Genomic DNA, 27998 nt, shown 5'->3' with positions numbered 1-27998 from the left:
TCGGTTAATTTAATTTATAATTTTCCCTTTGCCTCAGATTTACGGACAAGAAATTCATGCTTGGTAAACTATAACGAGCAGGTCCCTTCTCCCTCCCTCCCTCCCTCCTTTCCGGTGCGCGGTTCAAAACCAAGTTTTTGCGTTTCAGCTAGTAACGAAGTCTATCCTTCCGTGCATCACATGGAGACTTGCTGCTGATGCAGTTGGTAACGCTTCGAAGCATGTTATGATCGAGACATATTTTCAGCTGATGCTATCGGCTACCAGGTATTGGTGCTCCCTTGGTGCCGGAGACTGCCATAGCTTCCTGTTGGACGATTTGTCTACACCTTATAGCTACTTTAGTTTTTCTTCGATATCGATGGATGGGGGAGTCAGCAATGACGAACCGAGAAGGGGAGCGTTATTGTATCTGGAAAACCCTAATTTTGCCTTTTCTTGTTATTTGATTGAACCAGCTAAACTGCAAGTATAGAGTACGTTAAATTAAGAAGAAAAAACGGTAGAAGCAAGATAAGTACGTAGCGAGAAGAATGTCATCCCTGGGATTTGGGAAGGAATCAGGACCCCAAACAAAACCCGGTGTCACAACTTCTGTACAATTCCCACCCCATCCTTCTGCTATTACGTTTCCGAGGTTCTCTCTTTCTGTCGATAATTGTATATGCATATATATATATATATATATTGCCATTTATGGTTTTTTTTTTCATATATCTATATCTTTCATATATCAAGTGTTTTTCAATTTCTTTTCTAGTTTCCAGTAAATGTTATTATATGTCAGCTGTTTAAAGCTCATTACTGTTGGAATCTGTAAGTAAAGGACAGGATACGACGTGGACATTCTTTTTTTCTTAAAGAAAATAAATGAATTGAAAGGGAAGTGTTTGTTGTTTAAGGGACATGTGAATAGCAACAGAACGCTGCAAGCAAGATATGGTACCGAATCCATAGTACGCTATTTGATCTAGTTATCTGAATTTACTATTTGAGGAAATAAAAGATGTTCGATATCTCATTATGTGACAAAATTGATCTTGTGGTTAAAGTTTGGATTTACATGTAGTTATCTATAAGCTTGGTGGTTTGTAAGTACGGAAAATTTTGTTGCAACCTGTAATACCGATGCAGTATCATGGTAGCTCGTGGTGTTTGAACTTTATAGCGGAATACTGATTCATTAGCTATTAATAAACTTTTCTTTAGAAGGCGATTCAACAATTTTTTTGTGTGAGGGGGAGGGTAGGGCAGGTGAGAAGGGAGGGAGGCAGAAGGCAATGTTTTAATGCTATAGTAATCTTATGGTTAAATTCAGATTTTTTATGAGGATGCTTGAATCTCATAATTGGGAAGTATCAAAAATTTTATTCCAACATGTAATGGTGATTGCCACATCATTGTACTCATGGTGCTTGACTTTTCCATCAAACTATTGACTCATTGGCTACTACGAAACTTTTCACTAAATGGTGATTGGAAAACTTTTTGGGGGTGAGAGGCAGGATAGGGTAGGGAGAGGGGAGGAAGGGATGCCCTCCCATGTCAAAGTAATCTTATGGTTGAAGTTTGGATTTTTTATGAGTTAAAGGATGTATGAGTCTGATACTTAGGAATGTTATTTCTGTTGCAACAGGTAATGGTCATGGTTTTATCATGGAGGCTCAGGGTGTTTGAATTTTGCATTTGAATACTGATTCTAGCTGCTAATAAACCTTTCCTTAGATGGTATCTGACAATATTTTGGGGGTGAGAGGGAGGGTGGGGTGGGGGGAAAGGAAGGGGTGAGAAGATACATGTTTTCATGCCAAAATGATCTTATGCTTGAAGTTTGACTTTTTGATAGGTTAAGGATATATAAATCTGGTGGTTGAGAAGTATCAAAACTTTTGTAATATTTTTTTTTTGAAATAAAAAATTATCTTTTCAAAAGCAGCAAGAGGGTGCAAATGTGGTATAAAAGTATTTACAAATCAAGCAAAATGCCTATAAGGTCCCCAAAATCTTCATGAGAACAAAGATGATGACTCTTAATAAAAAAAACTTAAGGTTTGGAGCCAACTATCCTAGTGACTTGTGATGATTATGACGTTTGAATTTGCATAAGAATACGGATTCATTAGCTGCTAATAAATGTTGCCTTAAATCGGTGATTGGACAACTTTTTGAGGGTGAGGGGAGGGAGGGTCGGGGGAGAGGTAAAGGACATGCTTTTAGGCATTACAATATGTTGTTTTATGTAAATTTAACTCACTATCCTAGGAAGTATGGGGGTTTTATTTGTTATTGTAATGTAGTCTGAGAATTTAGCACATTCTTTTGGCTTAGGGGACCTGAAGCTGTGGAGAGCATGCAATCATCTGCTTTGTCTTTCCAAAACTCCAGGCCGTCTGGGAGATCTTACCAGTCAGCTGGAATTCAAAGGTGACAATCCACTTAAACCTGTAGCTCTTTTTGTTTTTTGTACCATTTTTGCTCGAGAGAGGAAAACTTAGAGAGAGAGAAGGCTAATATTAGTCATAAGATGAGGCTAAGGTTCCTCCAATTAAACAACTAAAAAAAGGGAAATAAGGAAAAAACATCAAAACAAAATGGCAACTCAACCCCCCTGCAAGGCTGATAAAGGGACCTCCCCTTGAAGACATGTTTCTATATATATAGCATTGTATTTATAATTATTGCTGCTAAACTTTTGCTACCAATGATATCCAGCATGCATGTATGTTCCTTGCTTGTATACTGATATTATACAGACACTAATCTCCAGGGAGCTTCCGATTAAAGATACTAGACGACCTTATGTTCCTTGCTTGTATACTGATATCATATACACACTAATCTCCAGGGAGCTTCCTATCAAAAGATACCAGATGACCTCAAAAAATAACCAGTCGTTGCCACCTTATTATTGTTATTATTTTTTTTAAAAAATCAGTCTTTGACGTTTATACCTTTCCTTGTAGTTACTTCTAGTTACATTGTTTCTTCCTTATCTCTGATATGAAGCAAATTAATGAGTTCTATTATAAGAAATAGGAGCCCCTGGAACTTATAGATGTTATTTTGATTATAGGAGACTTGACACTGTTGAGAGGATGCCATCACCGCCTCTGGCTTTTCAGAACTCCAGACCTCTCGTGAAACCTTTCCAATCTGCAGGAGTCCAAAGGTGGAACCCCTTTCAAAATCTGTAGCTTTATTTTTTGAATTTATCATATTATTCAAATGATATACTCATATCAAATGTACTGCTTTTAGAATCTACTTTGGGCAAAAAAGTATTGTTGTTTGCTACTCAAACATGCGTATTCATGCATATGCTTGTTTGTTTGCTTACCAACAACTAGATGCACTCATGCATTCTCATACTTGTTTAGAGACATTGATACTAATGGGACTTCTGTATTCAATATTTATGGAAATAAATAGTCTTATTTCCTAGATAGTTTCCTACTTGAGTGCAGTCCAACTTAGCTTGCAGAAATCATAGTACTACCATCATTGCATGTTTGTTTTTTTTCCGTAGGATTCAACAAGAAATACTTATAAATGTCCTTTGCGGCTCTGTTTTTGAGGACTGGCTGGCTGAGCTCTCAAATATCCATGTCTGATGTTTAGACTCTCATCATTTAGTTTCTAGCTCAGTTATCCATTGGCATTTTCATTCTTATGTTGCTTTGGAAATTTATGGATACTCCAATACTGGGAGATCTGCAACTTATGGATGTCTTTTTGATTATAGGGGGCATGAAGCTGTAGAGAGAGCATTGTCACCTCCTTTGGGTCCATACTCCAATCCTGGTACGAGACCTTACCTACCTGTTGGAGTTGAAAGGTGAGAATCTTAATCAACTTGCGGCTTCACTTATCTTAGTTTTTTTTTTTGTTTAAATAATTTTTTTCCATAATTGCTTTTAAATTAAATCTACAAAAGGACATTACTGTTGATTAATTTTAAAGGCTTACTTAAAACACACAGTCAAACAAATGGTAGACATTATGCAAACAATACTTTAGAAATGTTACTAGGCATGAAGTTACCTAGAAGACAAGTTAAGATATAGGATTCCCAGGAAGCTTCTCATCTGAGAGACCAGAGCAGGCTCATTAAAGGGCATATTCTTTATGTTTAGACCTTACTTCTTTTGGATTTTCAATTTTATTATATGTTAATAATGATCTGATGTGTATTTTATTGATTATTACAACGCTATATATACAAGTTTTTTAAGATGGAAAAAGAAAATAATCAATTAATTACAATTAATTAGAAAAGGTGTAATGTACGTTATACCTTTTAACCTAATACACTATCTCTTTAATACTCTTCCTCAAGCTGGGGAATAGATATAATTCATTACAACTCGCCAATAGGAGTTGGATGTGCTGGATTGTCTAAGTCTTTATTTAACGTATATGTCAATTGAGAATTAGTGAACATGTATGGATACGTATTAGGCTGCTATCAAGTTTTTCTTTAATAAAATGTTTGTCAATTTTGCTATGTTTGATCTGGTCTTATTTTTTCAGATTGTGAGTGATGTTTGTGATCAACTTATTCTCACATTATCGGCGCATAAGTTTTTTCCATTTGATTATAAGTTCTTCCTAAATTATTGTAATCCATATTAGTTCATATATCCATTGTACCATTGTCAGAACTCTGATTTTGCACTTTAGCTTGTAACAACATTTTGTTTCTTACTTCTTAAAGTGACTAGGTTGTCTTCAAATAAAGTACAGTAGCTTGTACTGGATTTTCTGTGTACAACATGCCTTGCATAATTACCATCAATAGAGGCTTTTAAGAGTAATTTGTCATTTTTCATGAGTATAATCCCTTTCCCTGGTGATTCTTTTAAGTATTGCAATATTTTGTAAGTTGTTTGTAAGTGCACTTCCTTTAAATTGTGCATGAATTGACTTATAGTACTTACTTCATATGTGATATCTGATCTTACATAGGATAGATAGATTAATCAGCTGATTGATCTCTGATGCATTTTTTTGTTTATTGGCATGTCTTTGTTATTCCTAGTATGTGATTATTTTATTTCAAAAAAGAAAATTCCTAGTCTATAATTAAAATCAACAGGAGTGCTTAGTTGGTTGACATGCTAGCTTGTCAATGTCTTTTAATAGGTCATAAATATATTTTTGAGAAATAAAAATTTTAGATTTAGAGTGAGTAACTTTAATTCCCATAAAATATTTTAGATGGCCTAGTTCTTGATTTTGAAATTTTTTGCTAAACATTGTTTTAGTGTTAGTTCATTTTCATTATTTTATATTATGATAATATCATCAATATATATTAAGAAAGTTGTAACTTTCTCGACTTTTGAATATTTGATGAACATAATGTGATATCATTTCTCTATTTTATCTAAAAAAATTTTTTTGAGCCTACTCGAATTCTAGATTTTTATCGTCACTCTTGTAAACTTGTTAAACCATGCTCTTTAGCAACTGTTTGAGTTCATGTAAATAATTTTTTAGTTCACATATCTTATTTGTTTTTGTTTCTCCATCAAAGATTGGTGGAGTATATATGTAAATTTTTTTTTCTAAATCTCAATGCAAGAAGATATTTTTATATCAAATTATTGTAATTGCCAATTAAAATGAGCAACTAATGATAACAAGATTCACATAGTATTCATCTTGACTATTGGTGTGAATATTTCGTGGTATTCTATCCCATATTGTTACCAGTCTCGTTTTGTATCTCCTGATTGTACAATATGCTTTATATTGGATTGAGAAAATCCATTTACATTCCACTGGTTTCTTTCCTTTCGGTAGACCCGCCATTGTCCAAATCTGATTCTTTTTAAGTGGTTACATTTCTATATGGCTCAGATACTGTGCTAGGGATAATATTTAAACTAGTGAGAAAGTTTTATGGGTTGATGAACACTTATCAAATGACACAAAATTGTGAGACAAGATATAAAGAGTTTTTAGTGCATGCTTTTGTATCTTTACGAAATGCAATATGTATATCGTTATTTAATGACTATATAAGTCTTCTTGGACTTATCTTAATTTCAGGATCAAGGTTGGATTCTTGAATTGACTTTGGTTTAGTATTAGGCATCTTTGTCTTTGAATACACCTGAGAAAACTAAGAGCTTAATCTTTGAAGCGGATGGATTTTGAATATTTTCTTATGTGAATTTTATAGTGAATTCTGAATGTTATCTTGTGATGATAGTTTTGAGCTGTATGGCAAAAGTGATGGATTAAAATCTTTGAAAATTTGTTTTTTATCTTCTAATATAAGTTACTGCTGAAGATAAGATTGAGTGACGCAGGATTCTTGTTCAACAAATTTAAAGTTCACATACATATAGGATTTTTGAGTGGACGAACGGTAACATTTGTACCATTTTGAGAGGAATATCTCACAAATGCACATTTCAAGACCCGAAAATCAAGTTTTCCTTTTTGGTAGGAATGAATATGACAAAGACAACATATCCAAACATCCTTGGGACCAGATGGCTTGTGACACTTTTGAAGTCAAAAACACTTATGGGCTGATGATTAATAATGTAGGTGGCAATAAAGACAGCTTCGTCCCATATTATTTTAAGACATTGGCGAAAAGAAAAGCTATGTTGGTGGTTAAAAGGTGACTATTCTTGTATTCCACAATTCCGTTATGTCGTGAAATGTGGATGTAGGACGATTCATGAAGAATTCCTTTTTGATGAAAGAATGATGAAAGTGCTGTCACTACATAATTTTTTTTGAATGTTCTAAATTAGGTATTTATCATATTGCAGAATTTGGGTATGATATGGTTAGCTTTGAAGTTGATTTTGAGTAAAAACAACCTTTAGTACAATCGTCAATAAATGAAACAAATAATTGAGTTCAGAATAATTAAGTGTACGAGATAATCTCCAAATAACACTGTGAATTAATAAAAATGGAAATGATCTAATTACTAATAAGAAATATTACACGCTTATATTTTGCAAATTCACAGATATTGCAGTGTAGATATTTTATATTGTGAAGTTTTAAACAATGAGAGAAACATAACCTTTAAAATTGAAAAGGATGAGTGCCTAAATCTCTTATGGTGGAGTCAAATCTTGTGTATGAAGTTGGTCATAACATCATAGAAGACTCTCTCAGGTGCATCTAAGTAGCAGTGTCTATGTTTAGCTTCAGGATGTCCAATTATTTTTGCCGACTTCTGGTCCTAAAAGTCAAGGTAGGAAGAGTTAAATGTTACTTTGTAGTTTAACTTTTATTATAATTTATTGATTGACATAATATTATCACATAATTTGAGAATATGTAACATATTTTTTAGGATAATGATAAAACTAAACTTAATGTTCTCCTTACCTGCAATGATATTTAAGAAACCATCTTCAGAGACAATTTTCTTATTACTTGAATATGAAACATCTATATGAAAAAATTTAGAAGTATTGGTCATATGACCGATGACTCCTGAGTCTATAATTCAGGAATTTTCAAAGGGTTTATCCGAGATATATCAAACTTGGTGAAGAAGAAAGTATACCTAAGTGTTTTATTATACTTTTACCTGTAGCCTTCTTGAAGTTCTCCAATCGACTTTGCAGTTGTTCAGTCTCAACCTTGAAAGCAGTGAGATCAGTATGTACTTTTCTTTTTTTTTTCCACGCTCATTAGCTACGGAAACCTACTCAGGAATCTTTAGTGAGGTATTTTTGTATCTTAGTCTTTGTTGGAGATACTTAGTTTGTCATGTAGTTTCCAATGCTTGTATTTGATGTGTCTGAGCTTTTTACAAATGGTAAACTAAAAATTATCCCTGCTATATGCTCCTGGAGTTATATTCTCAAGTGACTTACTTTTTTTGATTGTTGACAATGTTTGGAACCTTGTGAGATTAGAATTGAACTGAGCGGAGTGATATTCTAGCATGATTTTTCTACAATTCTCTTTCGATATTACGATGGAAATTACTTCATCGAGTGATGATATTTTCTTTTTTCCTCAAGTAGTCACGTGCTCCAAGATGTTGGAGGTAACATATCAAAATACTGGAGCATATTCCCACGTGAAAAATTCTAGACACAAATCTCAACCAATTCAAGCGACCTATAGTGCATAGGAAAAGATTATCTCAACTAGTTTTAATTGACTCAAACCACCCCAAAGGGACAAGGGAAGCTCAACCACCTTCTAACCACCAGATTGAAACCTAGAGACCTTGCATTTGATACCAGGGATGAAAAAGATTTTATGATCATAACATGGCTATGGAATTCCATGGTTCCAAAAATAAACAAAATTTTAATATTCCTTCCACAATAAATGTAGTGCGGGATGCAATCGACAAAACCTACTCCAAAATCAAGGACGCCACACAAACTCATTGCCTGACGGGCTATGAGACAAGAACACAAGTGCGGGATGCAATCGACAAAACCTACTCCAAAACCAAGGACGCCACACAAACTCATTGCCTGACGGGCTATGAGACAAGAACACAAGTCAATAATTGAACACGTTAAAAAACTGGTGGCCGAAAGCTGACCAACACCACAACTAACCATCGTGAAGGCCAACATTAAGAACCAGATGGATCTAGAAGGGTCATAGGAACATGCAATTCTTCAACTATATGACCAATCACCATAGAAGGGTTATTTATGCAGAGGAGCTAGTTATCAATGGGGTAGGAGTCAAAGGGAATAGGACCTTGAGAGAAGAGGTTAAAGATCATTTCAAGAACTTATACATGGAGAGCTCCAATTAGAGATCCAATATAGAAGGGCTTGAGTTCAGTATGTTGGATGACTAGGATCGAGCTTTCGTGGAGAAGGAGTTATCAGATGAGGGAATTCTGGATTGACTCATGCATTGCAAGGATGACAGGGCTCCAAGTCCTAACGGTTTCAACATAGGCCTCTTGCAGAAATTGTGGAGTGTGATCAAGGGCAACATCATAGATATGTTTAGAGAATTCTATGAAGCAGGTTCCTTTTTGAAAGGTCTAAACTGTACCTCTTTCTTCCTCATCCCTAAGATGGAGAGGCCACCAATATTAAAGACTTTAGGTCAATCAACCTTGTTGTTTGTATTTATAAGCACTTGCAAATGCGTTAGCAAGAAAAATGGCTATGGTGGTAGAGAAGGTAATTGGTGCAAGTCAACACACCTTTGTTTAAGGGGAGACTGATTGTGGATGCGACTTTAATTGCAAACAAGATAGTGGAATGAACTGATCTTTAAGAAGAGGAAGGGTATGTTGAGTAAGTTTGACATGGAAAAAGTTCATGATCATGTGAATTGGAGCTTCCTAAAATATATGTTGTTCAGGATGGGTTTTGGGAATAGATGGTGCAAGTGGATCATGTTCAGCATTAATTCGGCTTCCTTTATTGTCTTCATGAATTGGGTTCGTCTACTTTTTTTAGAGCATCTAGAAGCTGAAAATAAGAAGATCCACTATCTCTTTTTCTCTCTATCATATTCGTGGAAGTTTTGAATAAGTTGAACATGAGTTGAATAAGTTGAAATGTTCAAGGTGTTAAATATGAGGGGATAGTGAAGGAGCTGAAAGGCATTCATTCTTGGTAGATGATAAATTGTTACTTTGTGAATCGGAGACTAGGACTATTCTTAACATTAAATGTGTCCTGTTAAGTTTTCAGGCAGTATCAAGTCTAAATATCAATTTTGCCAAGTCTAATTGGTGAGCTTGTTCGATGTAGGCAAGAGTTTGATGCTAGCTATAATCTTGGGTTGCAGATCGGTTAGCCTACTAATAAAATATTTGGGGTTGTCCTTAGGGCCAAATTATTGGGATATCTCCACATGGGACTCTATAGTGGCGAGGTCCAAGTTCCATTTATCTGGATAGAGGAGGTATATGTTATCAAAAGGAGGTATGTTAGCTCTCGTCAAAAGCACCATGACAAATATTCCTATCTATTACATGTCATTGTTGATAATGCCAATTAGTGTTGCCAAAATTTTAGAGGCCGTCCAATATAGGTTCTCATGTGATTTAGAGAAGCAAATAAAGCATCATTTGGTGGCTTCGGAAGAGATTAAACAACCGATCCTACAGGGAGGCCTGGTTTGAGATAATTGGTTTTGATGAAAAAGACACTTTAAGGGTCATTGGATTCCTTTTGAGTGCTAGATGATTAAACAAGTGCTTGATGGAGGGATGCTCACAGATCATTTCTAACAGATTTTTGCCCTTGCTCAACATAAGCAAGCCATTATCCGTGGGACCTTTCATGGTTCCGGGGGAATATGATTCTTGGAATGTGGAGACTTTTAGGAATCTTAATGGTTGGGAGGTCAACGAGTTCAAATGCTTTCTTATGTCCTTGGCCAATTGTAGCCTTAATGAAGACAACGACCAACTTAACTGGAAGCTCAACTATAAAGGAGTGTTCACTGTAAAGTCCTATATTCACCTGAGCAGAAAGAGGGATAACAATTTGAATATGTCTACCAAGCTTATATGGAAAGTCAAGATGCCACCATCTTCACTTGTGATAATGCATTTTTACCCTGGACAAGTTAATCAAGTGGGACAAAATCTTGGTTAACTATTATTATCTATATAAGAGGGACTTGGAGTTGTAAAATCATATCTTGTTGTGGTGTCTTTTTACCCACAAGTTGTTGTCTCTGGTCTGTGTTCTACTAGGCACCGATTGGGTGATTGCTGGCTTAGTCAGGGATCAGATAGGGCTTGGCATGGAGTCAAGAGGGATAAGAGGGCAAGCTTTATTCCTTTTGCTATGTTCTGGCCTAGTTTAGAAAAAAAGAAATACGAGGGCTTTTGAAGTTGTTGAGTTTAATGTGGATAAATTAATAGATTATTGGCTCTAAATCGTAGGGTTTTTAGTTTAGGTCACCCTCTTTATAGTGTGGAGGATTTGGGGACTAGATTAATATTTTGATTAACTTGTAAATGTATTTCGGGTTGCATCCCCTTTGTGTATGTGCTTGTTAAGAGAGAAACTTATAATTAGTTCGAGTTTGAAATACTTAACAAACTATTTTTGTAATTTTTTCTTTGCTTAAAAATTATTCAGATTGGTATTCAGGTTTTATACAAGAAAACACAACCTTCCTGAAAAAAAAGTAACTTCTCTCATTGGAAATAACTATGCCTTCCTACTTATCTTAATATCTAATTATATCATTAATAGAACTGTAGGTTGATGCGAATATTTTGTTGCCTAAATGATCGTGATATTTTAATTATTGTAATTATTTAGAATCCTTACTATAAGAAAAATTTCTTTATATGTTCTTATTAATTCTTGTATATATATGAGTTTTTTGTAACACAATATACATAATGAAAAATAAAGAAAATATTTTTTCTTAAATTTCTACATGGTATCAGAGCAGAGTAAGGGTATTTTAAGGTTTTATTTTTAAAGTTTCTTTTAAACCCTAGCACCTTCTCACTAGCCACCCAAATAGAGGGATAGTTTCACCTCTTCCGTTTCACACCTTGCTGCTTGCTCCGTCCGACTGTAGCGTTTAAGCACCTCTCGCGTGCAACTCTATGGTTCGCATTCCGATCTATCTGCTTGTAGCTGATCGCACTGCTTCCTTCTTTGACGAACACCCGACCCAACCTACTTTGTTTTTCTGGGATCCACATGGCCGCACGATGCCAAGCTCTTTGGTTTGTGCTTTGAGCTGCTCTGTTTGTGCAAGAAACTCCAGTTTGCGCACGAACTACTTCAAAGATCTGGCTTCGCTGCCCGACATGATCTGTTTTTCCTAGGATCCACGTGGCCACGCGCGATTTTTGTCCTCTCCACGAACTGGTAGCAAGCTTCGTCATCTGCCAACAAGTTTGCCCGATTTGGTCGCAATCTGTCCTCCTTTGGCACGCGACTAGCATCTCTTTCCAGAGCCGACATGAGTTGCTGAGCTGAGCTGCTTCCAAGCCGATCTGAGCTGTTTTTGCTGCCTAACAGATCTCGTTCTAATTTGCAGCATTTTTGGCATCCTTGGTACTGATTAGAGGGATTTTTCTATCTCGTTGAGATTAGCATTTGGATATTGTTCTTTCTCTGTCTCTAGTTATTTTTAAATAATGACAAAAGTAAAGAAATTGTTTGTTCCATGTTGGGGTAACCTTTCATCGACTATTGGTACGTCAAAAATGGTAAACTTAGGTATTGTTCATCTCCTTGCTATTTCGAATTCTAATACTTGCATTATAGATTCTGGACCTAACAGACATATGCTATACTCTTGTAAAGATTTTCTAACCTATTTTCCATATATTTAACGAGAAAATGTCTGTGTCCAGATGGATCATACACTTCTGTATCTGTAACAAGTTCTATTAATTGTACTCCGACCATTACACTGTTTTCAGTCTTTCATGTGTTTAGTTTTTTTGACAGTCTCTTATCCATTAGTGCCCTTACTTGAGATCTTAACTGTAAATTGAATTTTTTTTTACCATTATGTTCTTCAAGATCTTCAAATAGAAAAGACGATTGACACTGGTAGACAGCAGAATGACTTATATGTCTTGAATAGAAGTTGAAACATTGTTCGAAATCAAGCTGCCTTCGAGATACGAATGTTAATAGGGAAATCCTACAGTTGCGTCGATGGTTGGGAAAATCCTTCTTTATTTGCTCTAGAAAAATTATATCGCACATTATTTAAAAGAACTTTTATGGATTTTTTATTTTGTGATGCATGTGAACTAACTAAACATTGAAAGAGTTCATATCATGTGAGTAACCATAGAAATCCTACCCCTTTTATGACCATTCATTCAGATGTTTGCGGATCTATTCAGAATACGTTATTGTTTGGTCATAAATGGTTTGTTACTTTCATTGACTGTTGTACTAGATTAACATAGATTTTTTTGTTAAAAACCAAAAGTGATGTATTATCATGTTTTTCAATCATTTCATAAAATGATATGTACACAGTTTGATGCTCAAATTAAGATTTTAAGAACAGACAATGGTTCTGAATATATGGATGATGGATTCCGTGCCTACTTGGAGTTTAATAGGATAATTCAACAGATAAGTCGTGCTTACACCAGTGAACAGAATGAGGTTATTGAAAGAAAAAATAGATATATATTAGAGATAGCTCGGTTATTAATGTTCACCATGAATCTACCAAAAAGTTATTGGGTACCTTATTAATGGAATACCTCTGCAGGTTCTTGATTTTGGAAGTCCTCTGAAGGTTTTGTAAGGTACTAATTTCTATACCGTTTCCCCTAAAGTGTTTGATTGTATTTGTTTTGTCCATACTAGAAATGTGAGTAATCTGGAATCTAAAGTTTTCAAGTGTGTATTTGTTGGATATTCTCCTATTTAACTATAAATGAATGCACAAAAAATATTAAACATATTTTTCAGGCCCCGCGACTCACACCGACAGACTGTGGCTCCGATCGCACTTAACGTTTAACACCCCGTCTACAAAAAGACGGGTTCAACATGAGGACTTTTTAGGAGGTCACCCACCTTAGGACTAATCTCGCCCAAGCATGCTTGACTACAGAGTTCTGATGGGATCCTGTACATTTGTGTTTGTATGATTGCAACTGTCTCATTCCCCACTGCAAATACATATAACCCTTCTCTTTCCCTCCCCCCTCCCATCATTTATTTTGCTGTGCGGGCATACCGCATCTATGCTTCTAGTTCTAATATAGAGCGAAATGCCATGTCGCTTCGACTAACGCCCAGAAGAACGGAGGCTCGCTGCGCCTTTTTTTTCGTTGTTCTACTATGTAAGACTCTCGTAATGAAAGCCTTATCACGTGGTGAATTATAAATAAATGCACGTAAAATATTAAACAAAATGTTTCAACGTCGCTACTCATGTCGGCGGACTGTGGCTCTGATCGGGCATAACATTTAACATTATGTCCGCAAAAAGACGGGTGCAACGCGAGGACTTTCCAAGAGGTAACCCATCTTAGTACTGCTCTCGCCCAAGTACGCTGGTGCGTTAGTGCTACTATGATTGCACCCCTTCCATTCCTTATATAAGATGCTAGTAATGAGACTCTTATAACATGGTGGACTATAAATGAATGCATGAAAAATATTAAATAAAATACTCTGACGCCGAGACTCACGTTTACGAATGAACAAACGGACTGTGGTTTCTGTCGAGCGTAACGTTTAATTCCTTGTGTACAAAGAAACATGTGCAACACGAGGACTTTCTAAGAGATCACCCATCTTAGTACTACTCTCACCAAAGAAAACTTAACTACAGAGTTTTTATGGGATTAGGTGCATCAGTGCTAGTCTGATCGCACCCGTCCAAATCCGCGCTACAAATGCATGTGCCCCTTCTCCGTCGCTGCCCCCTTGCGTCATTTATTTCGTTGTACGTGCACACCTCACATCTGCTTCTAGTTCTAATATCAAGCAAAATACCCCAGCACCTCGACTCATGTCCATATTAACAGATCACCCACCGCACCTCTATTTTTATTGTTCTACTATGTAAGATACTTCTAATAACACTCTTATCATGTGATGGGTTTTAATTGAATGCACAAAAAATATTAAGTAAAATACCCTGGCGCCGTGACTCACATTTGTGAATGAACCGACGAACCGCTGATCTAGCCCCGCGTAACGTTTAGTGTCCCATCTGTAAAAAGATGGGTGCAACACGAGAACTTCCTAGGAAGTCACCCATCTAAAAACTACTCTCGCCCAAGCAAGCTTAACTGCAAAGTTCTGATGGGATCCAGTAAATTAGTGCTGGTACTATCGCACCTGTTCTAGTTTGCACCGGAAATACATATAACTCTTCTCCTTCCCTCCCACCTCCTGTCATTTGTTTTGCAATGCACGCACACCTCACCCCTTCTTCTAGTTCTAATATAAAACAAAATACTCCGGCGCCTCGACTCATGCCCATATGAATGGATCGCCCGCCGCACCTCTATTTTTGTTGTTCTACAATGTAAGATACTCATAATAACACTCTTATCACGTGATGAGCTTTAATTAGAAGCACAAAAAATATTAAGCATATGCCTTGGAGCCGTGACTCACGTTTGCGAATGAACCGACAGACCATCGCTCCGGTCCCGCATAACATTTAATGCCCTGTCTGTAAAAAGATGGTGCGACACGAGAACTTCCTAGGAAGTCACCCATCTTAGTACTACTCTCGCCCAAGCATGCTTAACTGCGGAGTTCTGATGGGATTTGGTGCATTAGTGCTGGTATGATCGCACCCGTTCCAGTTCGCGCCGCAGATACATATATCCCTTCTCCTTCCCTCCCCCCTCCCATTTTTTTGTTTCCCTGTGGATCGCCTGCCACACCTCTGTTTTTGTTATTCTACTATGTAAGATACTCGTAATAATATACTTATCACGTGATGAGTTTTAATTGAATGCACAAAAAATATTAAGCAAAATACCCTGACACCGAGCGTAATGTTTAACACCCCGTCTATAAAAAGAATGGTACAACACGAGGACTTCCCAGGAAATCACCCATCCTAGTGCTACTCTCACCCAAAAATGCTTAACAGCAGAGTTCTGATAGGATTCGGTGAATTAGTGCTCGTATGATCGCACCTGTTCCATTTCTCACTGCCTACAAGTGTTATCATCTACCATTTAGAAAATACTTTATAATTATGAATGTTATTTTTAGAGAATCTAAACCATACTTCAGCTCCACCCCATCACCTTTTCAAGGGGAGAGTGAAACGGAAGGGGTGATGCCTAGTTTGGTAACCTTGATATTCATATTCAGGGAGAGAATTTTATGTTAGAAGATCTTACTTCAGAAAAAAATGCTGGACAACTGGATAAAACAGACTTGAAGTGATATTCAATGAGAGATAAGGCAGGAAAAACCATCATGCAGTCTATAGGTCAAGAATTTTCTTCAATTATTGAAGATACTAGTGAGTTATTTTTGCCTTGTGAATTATCTGATAAACCTATTGCTCTTATAAAACGAATAAGAATTTGCACTAAACATTCTATGTTTAACTTTATTTCCTATGACTCTCTATCTCCCTCCTATAGAGTTTTTATCTTGTCTGTTTTCTCTGTGTCTATTTCACGTGATTGGAGAGAAGTTTTAGGAGATCCCAAATGGAAGGAAGCGATGATTGAAAAAATGAAAGTATTGACAAAAAAGAAACATGAAAGCTTGTTTCAACCCCACAAGAAAAGAAGATGGTTATAAGTGGGTGTTCACTGTAAAATATAAAACAGATGAATTGATTGAAAGATATAAAGTTAGACTAGTGGTTAAAGGGTTTAATTAGATCTATGGAATTAACTATGAGGAAATCTTTGCACCTGTCGCAAAATAAACACAATTAGAATATTACTATCCTGCGTTGCTAATTTTGAGTGGGACATGCACTAATTTAATGTAAAAAATGCTTTCCTCTATGGGGACTTAGAGGATGAGGTATATATGAAAATACCACATGGATTTGAAGATTATAGAACATAAGGGAAAGTTTGCAAATTAAAGAAGATCTTGTATGGACTGAAGCAGTCTTGAAAAGCATGGTTTGAAAAGTTCATAAGAGTTATGATTTCTTTCGGATATCAATAAAGTAATGTTGATCATACCCTATTCATAAAGTATTATGAAGGTATAATCACTCTTCTTATTATTTATGTTGATGATATTATGGTGACTGGAGATGATACAGAGGAGATGACTCGATTAAAGGAATTTCTTGTTCGAGAATTTGAAATTAAGAATTTAGGAAAACTACAGTAGTTCTTGAAAATTGAGGTTGACAGATCTAATAAAAGAATCTCATTTCTTAAAAAAACTATGTCCTATACTTGTTAGAAAAGACTGGTATGATGGGTTGCAAGCCAGTCGAATCTCCGATTGAAAATAATCACAAATTCCAACCAATTAGTGGTACATTAGTTAGAAGACTCATTTATCTCTCATATACAGAGTAGATATAACATATGCAGTTAACCTAGTGAGTCAGTACATGCATGATCCTCGCAAGACTCATTTATATGCTGTCTTTCGAATGTTATGATATTTGAAATCTACACCAAGAAAAAGTTTATTCTTTTCCAGAAATTACTACATTAAAATAGAAGCATTTACAAATGATTATTGAGCTGGATTTGCTAATGATAGAAGGTCAATCGCCGGTTATTGCACAATTGTTGAAGACAAGTTGGTTACATGAGAAAGTAAGAAGCAGAGTATAGTTGCCTGTTGTAGGGCTGAACCAGAATATAGAGCAATAGCTCAAGGAGTGTGTGAATTATTATGAGAGAAAAAAATTAATGAAGGAATTAAAGTTGTTTAAAGAAGAAAGCTCATTATTGTTGTGTAACAATAAAACAACTCTTAGTATTGACCAAAATCTAGTTCAACATGAACGGACGAAACACATTAAAATTGACTGTCACTTTATAAAAGAAAAAGTGGTTGATGGCTATTTATATTTATATTATGTGTCTTCTAGCAATTAGGTGACATACATCTTAACCAAAGGATTTTGCAACAAAATTCTTCAACACTTGATACACAAGTTGGGCATATGCAATATTTTTGCACCAACTTGAGGGGGAGTGGGGACACGAATATTTCGTTATCTAAATAACCGTGATATTTTAGTTATTGTAATTATTTAGAATCCCTATTATAAGGAAAATTTCTTTATTTGTTCTTATTAATTCTTGTATATATACATGAGTCCTTTCTAACATAAAATATATAATGAAAAATAAAGTAAATATTTTTCACCAAATTTCTACACTATACAACTACACAGAACAGGAAAACAGAAAACTACATAGTTAAACAAAACCATAATAACTCTGTTGATTCAGCCATTGTCATCGTGTTGTCTCATAATGTTTTCCTTTATCTCCTTTTTTTCAATTTTTTTTAATTTTTTTATTTTTATAGATCTCATTCTATTTTTTTCCAGTCTATTGGAATGTAACTTTTTGGTAGAACATGTGGGTATAATAATCTGGTGTGGGATTTACAATCTACTTAGCTGAAAGCAGCATTTTGATAATTCTCATTTTCTCTCAGGCCAGTTCAGTTTCCTTCCAGATGGGATGACGGGCAAAGATCTTTCTCGAAAGATTATGATACCCAAAGTCATCGTAGGCCTTCTGCTGTCGCATCATTTGTTGTATCTCGCAATTCAGGAACTACTGATACAACTAAAGTTGCTCGGTTCCAAGATCTGAAAAGGACCAGGTCACCTCCTTCATTGTCTATAGATGAAGTTGTTATAAGAAACCCCAATCAAACTGTTCTCCAGAGGTAAGTTCTTTGCATGTAGTTCTAACATGTGATAGTTACTATATTGGTAATGATTTAAATGCTGATATGTTTTCTTCAAAGAAAAAGATAAGTAATTTAGAACTGGCTCCAAGGGGGTGCCACCTCCGTTCAGAAGGATTACATCTTTCCAGAAGGACAGAAAATGTCTACAATGGTTCCACGATCCTTCCAACAAAGGAAAGATTGACCTCTAAACAAAATATTCAAGGTCCGGAACCAATGATATCTAGGACTACCAAACCAAGATATAATTTCTTCTAACACTCTGTTTGAATTTTCTTTTTAGGTAGATTTAAATATTGTAGGAATTAGAATACGCCATTAGCTGTAATTATGCCTACATAAAAGCTAATGGCTACCGACAGGTGTGCAGATAATGATGAATTGAAATCTATTTAGGGTTTTATTTCACATTATCTCTCTCGATACTTGGTATTCTTATTACTATTCTATATAAGCTATCTTGTTTAGTCTATCTTCCCTATATTTGTTCCCTGATGTATATTCTCTGCCTTATCTTTATTATTTTGTTTTTCAATTAAATTTTCTCTATTTCTAAACTATAGGCAGGAGAAGTTACTTTAGTTGCTATTCACCTTGCATGACATGCCCTTTTATATAATTACATTTCTTTGGACCACTGGTCAAATGTCATTCTACAGTCACTTGTATTGGAGGGTTGGCAGAGGGATTTGACTTAGGCGCAATTACTTATATTTTATAGTTGCTATATTCCTGTTCATATCCGAAAAACATCTGTTCAGTAAGCAGAATTTTCTTTTGCTGATTATTGAAAACATTTATCTATTGTGTGCTCGGGTTAGATCTTATTCTTGGAAAGTCCTATCTGTTGCATGAATAAGTCATTATTTATTTGAGGTCAAACTAGTTTCTGATTGTTTGACAAGAGGTTGATATGGAATATTGTATTGATATTTTATTTAGTCTCTCTAACACTGAATTTGTTTTGTAGTGGCAATTCAGGTTTCAAAAATGATGGTACCTTTGTTGCTTCAGCTGCAAGATCAGTTGCATTGACTTTTAAAGACAGTAGTCCCATTCAGGATTCTCATCTGCCATTTAGTGAAGCCCGTAGGCAAGCTTTATGTTAAATTTTGCATTATTTGTTCAATCTCTCTCTCCCCCCTCCCACAACATGCACACAGGTGCTTGTTTGTATGTGTGCACGGGCATGACCTTCGTTTCTGTTTGGCATTGTTTCCTCTTGTGTGGTTGTATGCGGCATCATGATGAATTTTTCACAATTTCTGATATTTTAAGGAAGCCTCTTATGTTTCTTCCATTGCAGACAGTAGTACAATCCAGCCATTCTAGTTTATGTTGCATGACCACCCATGCTTCAAGTTTGAGGCTTGGATGCAAAAAACTGTGGCCTCATGTGCTTCTAAGCTTCATTTTATACTTAAAGTTCATGCATGTTCCTGCCTTCTCTCATCTCTACTTCAATTATTTGGTTTTATTTAGATGTAGCAATTCATGGCTATTTTTTTTAACAGGAAAAATTCCTGGCAATTCTCATGACATGTATCTTTTGATCTTTTCTTGAATTGCTTATTTTACAGGTCACCTATATATTTTGAACAGAATAATCCTCCCAAGTTTCCCATTGGTTGTCCCAACTTGTCGACTCAGCAAAACATGTTCTCAGTTCCATCTTATACTGATTCTAATACTTCTGGAAGAAGCTTACGGCATGAAGTAGTTGATTTACAAGCCCCAAAAAGGACAAGGTCCCCACCTGTACTATCAACCAATGAAGTTTTCTTGGAAAATGAGAAGTTCGCTCAAAAGAACTCAAAAAGGTAAATTGTACCACATAAATGGAGTGTAACGTTTATTATCCCCTTCGTCCTTTTTTCTTCTTAGGATAACTGTCCAACGACCATTGCATTTATTAAAAGTGTATGAGTGTGAAACTTAAACTCATAAAAAATATGATATGTATTATTTAAGGGGATGATGCTTTCTTTGAAGTTATATAGTTGTCAGGATCGAAATTCCTGCCTGACCTGCAGAAAATGGAGAAGAATCTCCTCTAAGAGTTTTCTAATAATAAAAGTCTGTTACACCTTAGCTCCCACTTTCCAAACTTCACTTTGAATTCCTTAACTATGAAGGACGTTATGGTAACACTATTGCTTTAAGAATGATTGGATATTATGTTCTGTGCTCTCTAGAAATCTTCTAGTTAATCTTTGTCTCAATGAGACCTTGATATACTTCACATGGCAGGCCTTCAATATCTCCTCCCAGGTTCAATACTAAGTCAAATGATACTTTGACAAACTCTGGTTCCCAAATCCCCTTGAGGTCCTTGCCTTCAGCAAGTATAGTTTTTGCGACAACTCGGGTTGATAATGGTTCAGTTCCAAAACGGACAAGATCTCCTCCTCTACTATCTGACGAGGAAGGTTTTCAGAGAAACTCTGCTTCCTCTCAAGATGATACTGAACGGTGAATTGTTAAATCAATTTTTTTTGTAAACTATACTGCTTTTAATTTGTTGAATTCCTGTTCATTTTGTATCTAACCTTTCCTCATACATTCACAGAGAAATGCAAGCCAAGGCAAAGCGATTGGTCCGCTTCAAGGGAGAATTAAGTGAAACTGCAGCAACCACTCTCACTGATACCATAAACAGAAAGGTTTCTGCAAAAGGACTTGAACAATCAATAATAGGGAGGAACAAATTTGCTGGGGAACATTCTATGGATTCAGCAAAGGATATTGGCAATGACAATGCATTATCTGATTATGAAGGCTGTGAAAAATCCAGTGTTATAATTGGCTTATGTCCAGATATGTGTCCTGGTACGTTTCTTGGCTTCTGAATGATGCTATAGAATGATACAATAGAATACGAGTGTAATGAATATCGAGTTCCTTGGCAAGGAAGAAACTGACTTTCAACAGAAAGAATAGCCAATTCTTGCTCTAGAACCATTATTCCATCTGAAGAATGTGGTTTTTCTATTCTTTCATGCAGAAATCTTTGATGAATGAATTTTTTTTGTTTTTCTTTGGTGGGGTTTGCAGAGTCAGAAAGGGCAGAAAGAGAAAGGAAAGGGGACCTTGACCAGTATGAACGTTTGGACGGGGATAGAAACCAAACCAGCAAGTACCTTGCTGTTAAGAAGGTAGCTTTTGCCATATTAATTTGTTCATTAACCAGGATTCTTCCTGAAAGAAATCATCTTTTACAATTATTTTAAGCTGTATTTGCTTTGTATTGTAAGATGGTGGATGTTCACACTCTATTCTTGTACAGTATAGTAGGACTGCAGAGCGGGAAGCAAACTTGATTCGACCCATGCCAATCCTGCAGAAGACAATTGATTATCTGCTCAATGTGCTGGATCAGCCATATGATGATAGGTTCCTGGGCATGTACAATTTTTTATGGGACAGGATGAGGGCCATTAGAATGGACCTGCGGATGCAGCATATTTTTAACCAAGGAGCTATTATTATGCTAGAGCAAATGGTTTGTTTTTGGTTGCAATTCTCATTTGAGGCCCATGCAAGTTTAATTTCTTTTCTTGGCATATTGAAAAACATTTATTGTGCCTCTGAATTTTTGAATTTTGTATTTAGCTAGTGTTTTTCTAGAATTTCAAGCCTAAATTATGTTTTGTTGCATTGGAGGATATGCATGAGTTAGGTCATCTCTGCCAAAGTTTGATATGCCTATTCTATTAACTAAAATTTTTTCTTGTTGCTTTGGGTGTCAGATAAGGTTTCACATAATTGCAATGCACCAATTGTGTGAATTCACTAAAGGAGAGGGCTTTTCTGAGGGTTTTGATGCACACCTCAATATTGAACAGATGAACAAAACATCGGTTGAGTTGTTCCAAATGTATGATGATCACAGGAAGAAAGGAATTAATGTGCCATCAGAAAAAGAATTTCGAGGCTATTATGCACTTCTCAAACTTGACAGGCATCCTGGGTACAAAGTAAGTCATAAGCAATGTAATGTGAATGTATAACTTCCTTTCAAACATATTCTACTTGAGAAAAAGTTATCTTTGTTAGGTTGAACCCGCTGAGCTCTCTCTGGATCTTGCGAAGATGACTCCAGAGATAAGACAGACTCCAGAAGTGCTTTTTGCCCGTGATGTAGCAAGGTTGCTTCTTCTCCTAAAAGTTTACTTGCGGTAAATAGTGTTGAACTGGAACTGATAATTCAAATAATCTGTACCTACAGAGCTTGCAGAACCATGAATTTTATTGGCTTCTTTCGGCTTGCAAGGAAAGCAAGTTATCTTCAAGCTTGCTTAATGCATGCTCATTTTGCAAAGGTATGATGTTTATTGTTTGGCTCTTAGGACAGGGAAATGCATGAACAGCTTTGGTCTGTTTGATTCACAGAGCATTGACCTTCCTAATGTGTTAGTAAGCCATTGGTTATAAGATAGTTGGTTACATTAATTAGGTGATTCTAGTCAGAAATAAGGCAAAATTTTGGTATAACTTGTTACCTTTCCTAATCATTTAACCTATAGGAAGGCGCATGCAATTATCTACAGGTTTTGAAAATAAAATAATGGTATTTGTATTCAAATATAGAATAATTTGCATGCTTGTTGCTTAGTTCTTTGGGCTGCACTCTATGTGAGCTATATCTTTATGTAAATAGAAGGTCATGCCCTAATATGCTTTTTAATATTTTAAATAAGGAGTGAAATATTTAAATTGTTTCTATAATATTTTCTTCAATAGAAAAGAAGACATTATCAAGACTATTAAGAAACAGGACAATATACTGCCCGCCAAATGAAAGAAAACAAAACAAAGAATGAGGAGAATGAGGCCAAAAAAACAAATAAAATAGCCTCCAAATTCTTGTGGAAAGTGCTTGGGATGGTATCCTTGCTGTCGAGAGCAAGGAGAATCTTATTGCCCTAATTCTTTCTTCCATTTTTTGGACAATTTAAAAAGAAAGGAGTGTAAGAGTTTTTTCCACATAAGTTTGTTTTGTGTTTTATAATAGTCAAATCCATTATTCTTTTACTCAGAAATTGGTAGGAATGCCATCTCACTTGTTCCCTTTTTTACCAGTTACGAACACAAGCACTTGCTTCTCTGCACTCTGGTCTACAGAATAACCAAGGTGTCCCTGTTGCTCATGTGGCCAAGTGGCTGGGGATGGAGGTGCTTTTCTTGTCTTAAATATCAATTTCATTTCCCTCCCTTTTTTTTAGCAACTTGTATTTCTTACAATTTTCCATTGGCGAATGAAACTAGGAAGAGGACATAGAAAGCCTTTTAGAGTACCATGGATTCCTTATCAAGGAATTCGAAGAGCCATATATGGTGAAGGATGGCCCATTTCTTAATGTTGATAAGGATTATCCTACGAAGTGTTCAGTTCTTGTTCACTCCAAGAAGTCAAGAACAATAGTTGAAGATGTGTCATGTTCTTCTCCCATAGTAGCCTTGCCTACAGAAGCAACGAAAGAGATTCAGCTCAGTGCAATCTGGAAAAATGATTCAGAAGTCATCCCTTCTGATGAAAAGGAGAGTTTATTCCAGGAGGTTGATGAAGAAATGCCAGATTTTGAAATTCTTTCATCACCCAAAAAAGGTGCACTGATGCAGCCATTGATAGAAAAATCAATAATAGATCGGCGGAGCCAAGATTACCATCAGCTGGCTGATACATCCGTTTCCCCAAGAGGTTTTTCCTTAGTTCATAGCTCCCCTCAATACCGAGCAGTTGAAGTTGGAAGCATGGAAAAATCAAATAATGATGTTCATGTCAGTAGTTTGCCCGAGCAAAATATACTTTCTGGTGCAGGAGCTATGCAATGGCAATTTTTGCCAAGAACATCTTTGGAACAGAGTTCACCAAGAGCTATTCCACTGCAAACTGTGTTAAGAACATCGTTTCTAGGTAGTTCCCCAAGTGGTAAATATGATTATGCTGTTGAAAATTCAGTGCCTCAAAGTGTTGACTTAGAAGATGAAGAACCTTCTAATATTCACCAAGAAAATGAAAATGAGAATGGTAAAGTTATGAGAAATCAAGAAGATGAAAAGGTTCTTGAAGCAAAATTAAAGTTGATTGTAAGGTTGGTGTTTTATTTGACATGCTTCATTTTAGGTTATACTACATTGATCCACCAGATGTCTCACCTGTTTTGCATTACTCTTCAATTAGGTTATGGAGACGGTGGTCTTCCAGGCAAAGGGTGATACGTGAGCAAAGGCAGTTAGCAGGAAGTGCTGCCCTAAATTCATTGTCCCTTGGACCACCAATTCGACTGATAACGGATGTAAATTTTTCTTTTCCCTTTAAATTTTTGTGTCAATTACAGTTTTACTCTCTGTGGTTTGGGTTTATTGCAAAATGGTTTTATATCATGTAATTTGATTTTGTCATTTTATATAAAACCATTGTCTTTTAGACTATTATCTTAAAATTTTTTTCAACCTTCCTTCGATTTTGATTTATTTAATCTTGAACTTTCATATATTTGTAAAGGTCCAGATACATGCAAACGTTCTTTAAGGACTAACAGCTTTACATAAAATGTCAAAAAACAAAACCTCATGTGTCAAAAAAAACCATATGGTATTAACCGAAATAAAGGCAAACAATATGAGGTGAAACTATATTTTTCCCTTAGTGTTTTTATGCATGTGCGTTATGGAAAATCAGTGCTTTTCTTGATGGGTGGCAAAACAAAGAAGTATTATTTGATACAGAAGAAAAATCTTTAGGACTCGTGATGGTAAGCAGCTAATCAGGGGTGCCTGCGTCGAAGTGTAAGAGTCACAGAAGCATCCTTACTATAGTATTCCTCCTTTCCATTTGTTTATCATTATTTTTCCATTAACCTTCTCCTGAGGAATTAACATGGTGATTTTCTTATAGCTGAAAGTGTTTCATTTTCTTCTTCGTGTGAAGTTGATATGTTCATTATGGGGTTTGCCTCATTTACTGAATGTTTCAATTATATCTACCCTTGGCCAGAGGCAGAGAAAAAGCAATATTTTTTACCTGAAAACATTATTTTAAGCTTCATACCTTTTTCTTTTGTAGCAACCAAGCATACTTGGTGAGCTTGACATTGATCATGTCGTGAGGGAGAGATACGGAAAGCATGAACGTTCATGGTCAAGGCTGAATGTTTCAGATGTGACAGCAGATATATTGATCAGAAGAAACCCAGATGCTAAATGTCTATGCTGGAAAGTCATTTTGTGTTCTCAGATGAACAATTCAATGGACAAACGGATGTCTGGAACCCAGGTTTCTGATTTGGCAGCGAGCAGGTGGTTGTTGTCGAAGCTCGTGCCTTCCAGAAAGGATGATGAGAATGGTGATCTTGTAGTTTCTTCACCTGGTGTATCAATATGGAAGAAATGGGTGGCATACCAATCCCCTGATGATCTGGTCTGCTGTTTGTCTGTTGTTAAGGATTCAGATTTTGGCCATGTGAAGGAGACAGTATCAGGTGCAAGTGCAGTTCTATTCCTTGTATCCCAAAGCACCCCATGGAGCACGCAGAAGATCCAACTCAATAACCTTCTGATGTCAATACCATCTGGCTCCTGCCTTCCCCTTCTGATCGTAAGTGGATTATGTAGAGAAGAGGTTATGGATCCTACTTCAACTATTGTTGATGGATTGGGCCTCCATGATATTGACAAGTCACGGGTAGGTAGCTTTCTTGTTGTTTCTCTTGTTGAGAACATGCAAATGCAACATGCTGATGGGTTTTTCAGCGACAAGCGATTACGAGAAGGGCTAGAATGGCTAGCCAGTGAGTCACCCTTGCAACCAGCTGTAACTTGTGTGAAGGTCCGTGAACTTGTGCTGACTCACTTGAGTTTGTCACTAGAGGTGCTTGAGAAGATGAAGAGTTCTGAAGTAGGTCCAAATCACTGTATCATGGCCTTCAATGAGGCATTGGGTTGCACACAGGAGAATATTGTTGATGCTGCAAAACTAAATCCTGTCAATTGGCCTTGTCCGGAGGTTAAACTGGTGGAGGATTCTAGAGATGAGCATTTAATGGTGAATTGGCACCTGCCAAGTGTGGGCTGGAGCTATGCAGAAAGGATTGAGCCACTTAATCGTGCACTGGAGAACTGTAAACTTCCTATTTTTCAAGGTGACTTACCATGGTTAGCCAGAGGTTGTCCTACAGGTGAAGAGATTGATAAGCAGAGATCACAACTTGAGAACTCCTTAATTAGATATCTGACACAATCAAGTGAAATGATGCAAGCACCGCTAGCAACAAAGGAGGCACGTGTGATGCTACAAAGAAGCACACGACTCGAGCTCCATAACATAAGCTATTACATTGTTCCCGAGTGGGTTATGATATTCAGAAGGATTTTCAATTGGCGGTTAATGAGTTTGTCAAGTGGAGACTTCTCTTCAGCTTATGTTTTAGATTCGTGTCTTGCTGATTCAGCTTCTAGCGATCTAAGCAAGCTAGAGCTTAATAATGGTATTTATTCATCATATTCTTCAAGTCATCCATCTCTAGACGAAGTAATTGAAGTTGGTTGCAGCCCACTCAAGTCCATAAGCAATCCAAGATATCCAGAACCTTCTATTGGTCCATCACTAACCTCAAATCAAGATTTTCAGGAGGTTTTTCATAGAGGCAACACAACGGAGGACAGAATAAATTTTTTGAAAGATCATAATTTAGCTGTTGAGAACAATATTGTGTGTGTGAATAGTGAATTGAACCGCAGGAATGGTAAAATAGTGGTGAATGGTGAAGTGTCCAAGGAAGCCGAGAACTTAAGTAAGTTGCTGGAGAAGTGTAACATATTGCAAAACTCTATTTCTGAGAAGCTGTCCATTTACTTTTGAGGTTATGATTATAACTATCATAGTGAACTGTTGTATTATATTTTACATGTGTGCTTGAGAAAACAGAGATGGGGTGGGTTTTGTATCAAGTAGTTTTTCGGAGAGGAAAAGTTAAAAACTTATTTTGACCAAGTTACCAGTATCTATCGAGCATTATGCAGATGATATGCAACTAACAGTTTTTATTTATAAAAAGATATATTTTTTAGAATGATACATGCCGACCCATTTATCATATTTATTATTAAAATATTAAAAATGAGTAAAATATGACTTTAAGACGTCAACATAAACATAGTTCAGTAGTTAATAATAAAGGAAAATCCATCTATGAAGTAGAAGTACCAGGAAATCAGTAGATAGATACATGAATATTTTCATAACAAAATCAAACAGGAACAGGCGCAGTAGTACGTCATGGCACTGTACTATCTAATAATTCCAATAATTGGACAGACGCAACACCCGGCACTCCTTCATTGGCTAAGAGTCTGCCTGCCTCCTCTGCCTCTTACCTCTTACCTCTTACCTCTTACCTCTACCTCTACCCAGCAACTGGATAGACACAATGGAAGGAAGCCTGAGGATTGCTGCAAAAAGTCTACAGCATGTGGGTCACTTGGAAACTTCAAAGTTTCTTCCATCAACATAAAAAAATTGGATTTTATACATTATCTATTATATATTATATATACGGATCTGAAATGTACCTAGAAAATATCATTTCTATTATGTTTGATTTTGAAAGTAGTTGAATTTTCAATTTGAAATTTTAGTATTTGAATCTTCAAAATCAATTACCCGAC

The 27998-nt window shown here is 36.1% G+C and overlaps 1 protein-coding gene and 1 pseudogene across 2 annotated transcripts; one reads left to right on the top strand and one right to left on the bottom strand.

Moving 5' to 3' along the window:
* Positions 1-9: 9 nt before the first annotated feature.
* Positions 10-27334, top strand: SAC3B (SAC3/GANP/Nin1/mts3/eIF-3 p25 family). 2 transcript variants are annotated; one of them, XM_088216467.1, is made up of 19 exons: positions 10-267; positions 459-637; positions 2329-2424; positions 3074-3169; positions 3743-3835; positions 18069-18305; positions 19300-19422; positions 19910-20149; positions 20580-20801; positions 20899-21158; positions 21384-21484; positions 21616-21831; positions 22079-22306; positions 22386-22477; positions 22558-22651; positions 23412-23504; positions 23598-24424; positions 24514-24628; positions 25399-27334. In XM_088216467.1, the coding sequence occupies exons 2-19, from the start codon at positions 534-536 to the stop codon at positions 27190-27192; spliced, it is 5031 nt and encodes a 1676-aa protein (XP_088072593.1). In that variant the 5' UTR covers positions 10-267; positions 459-533; the 3' UTR covers positions 27193-27334. The 2 variants fall into 2 exon arrangements, with proteins under 2 accessions (XP_088072593.1, XP_088072592.1); XM_088216466.1 differs by having other exon boundaries at positions 10-637.
* On the bottom strand, positions 15134-15252 carry LOC148268561 (5S ribosomal RNA; annotated as a pseudogene).
* Positions 27335-27998: the final 664 nt, after the last annotated feature.

Source organism: Carica papaya, chromosome 3 (genome assembly GCF_054855325.1).
Source record: "Carica papaya isolate Zhongbai chromosome 3, ASM5485532v1, whole genome shotgun sequence".
Taxonomy (NCBI): Eukaryota; Viridiplantae; Streptophyta; class Magnoliopsida; order Brassicales; family Caricaceae; genus Carica; species Carica papaya.
The sequence above is the reverse complement of the archived record's forward strand: the minus strand, read 5'-3'. Positions and strand labels throughout refer to the sequence as shown.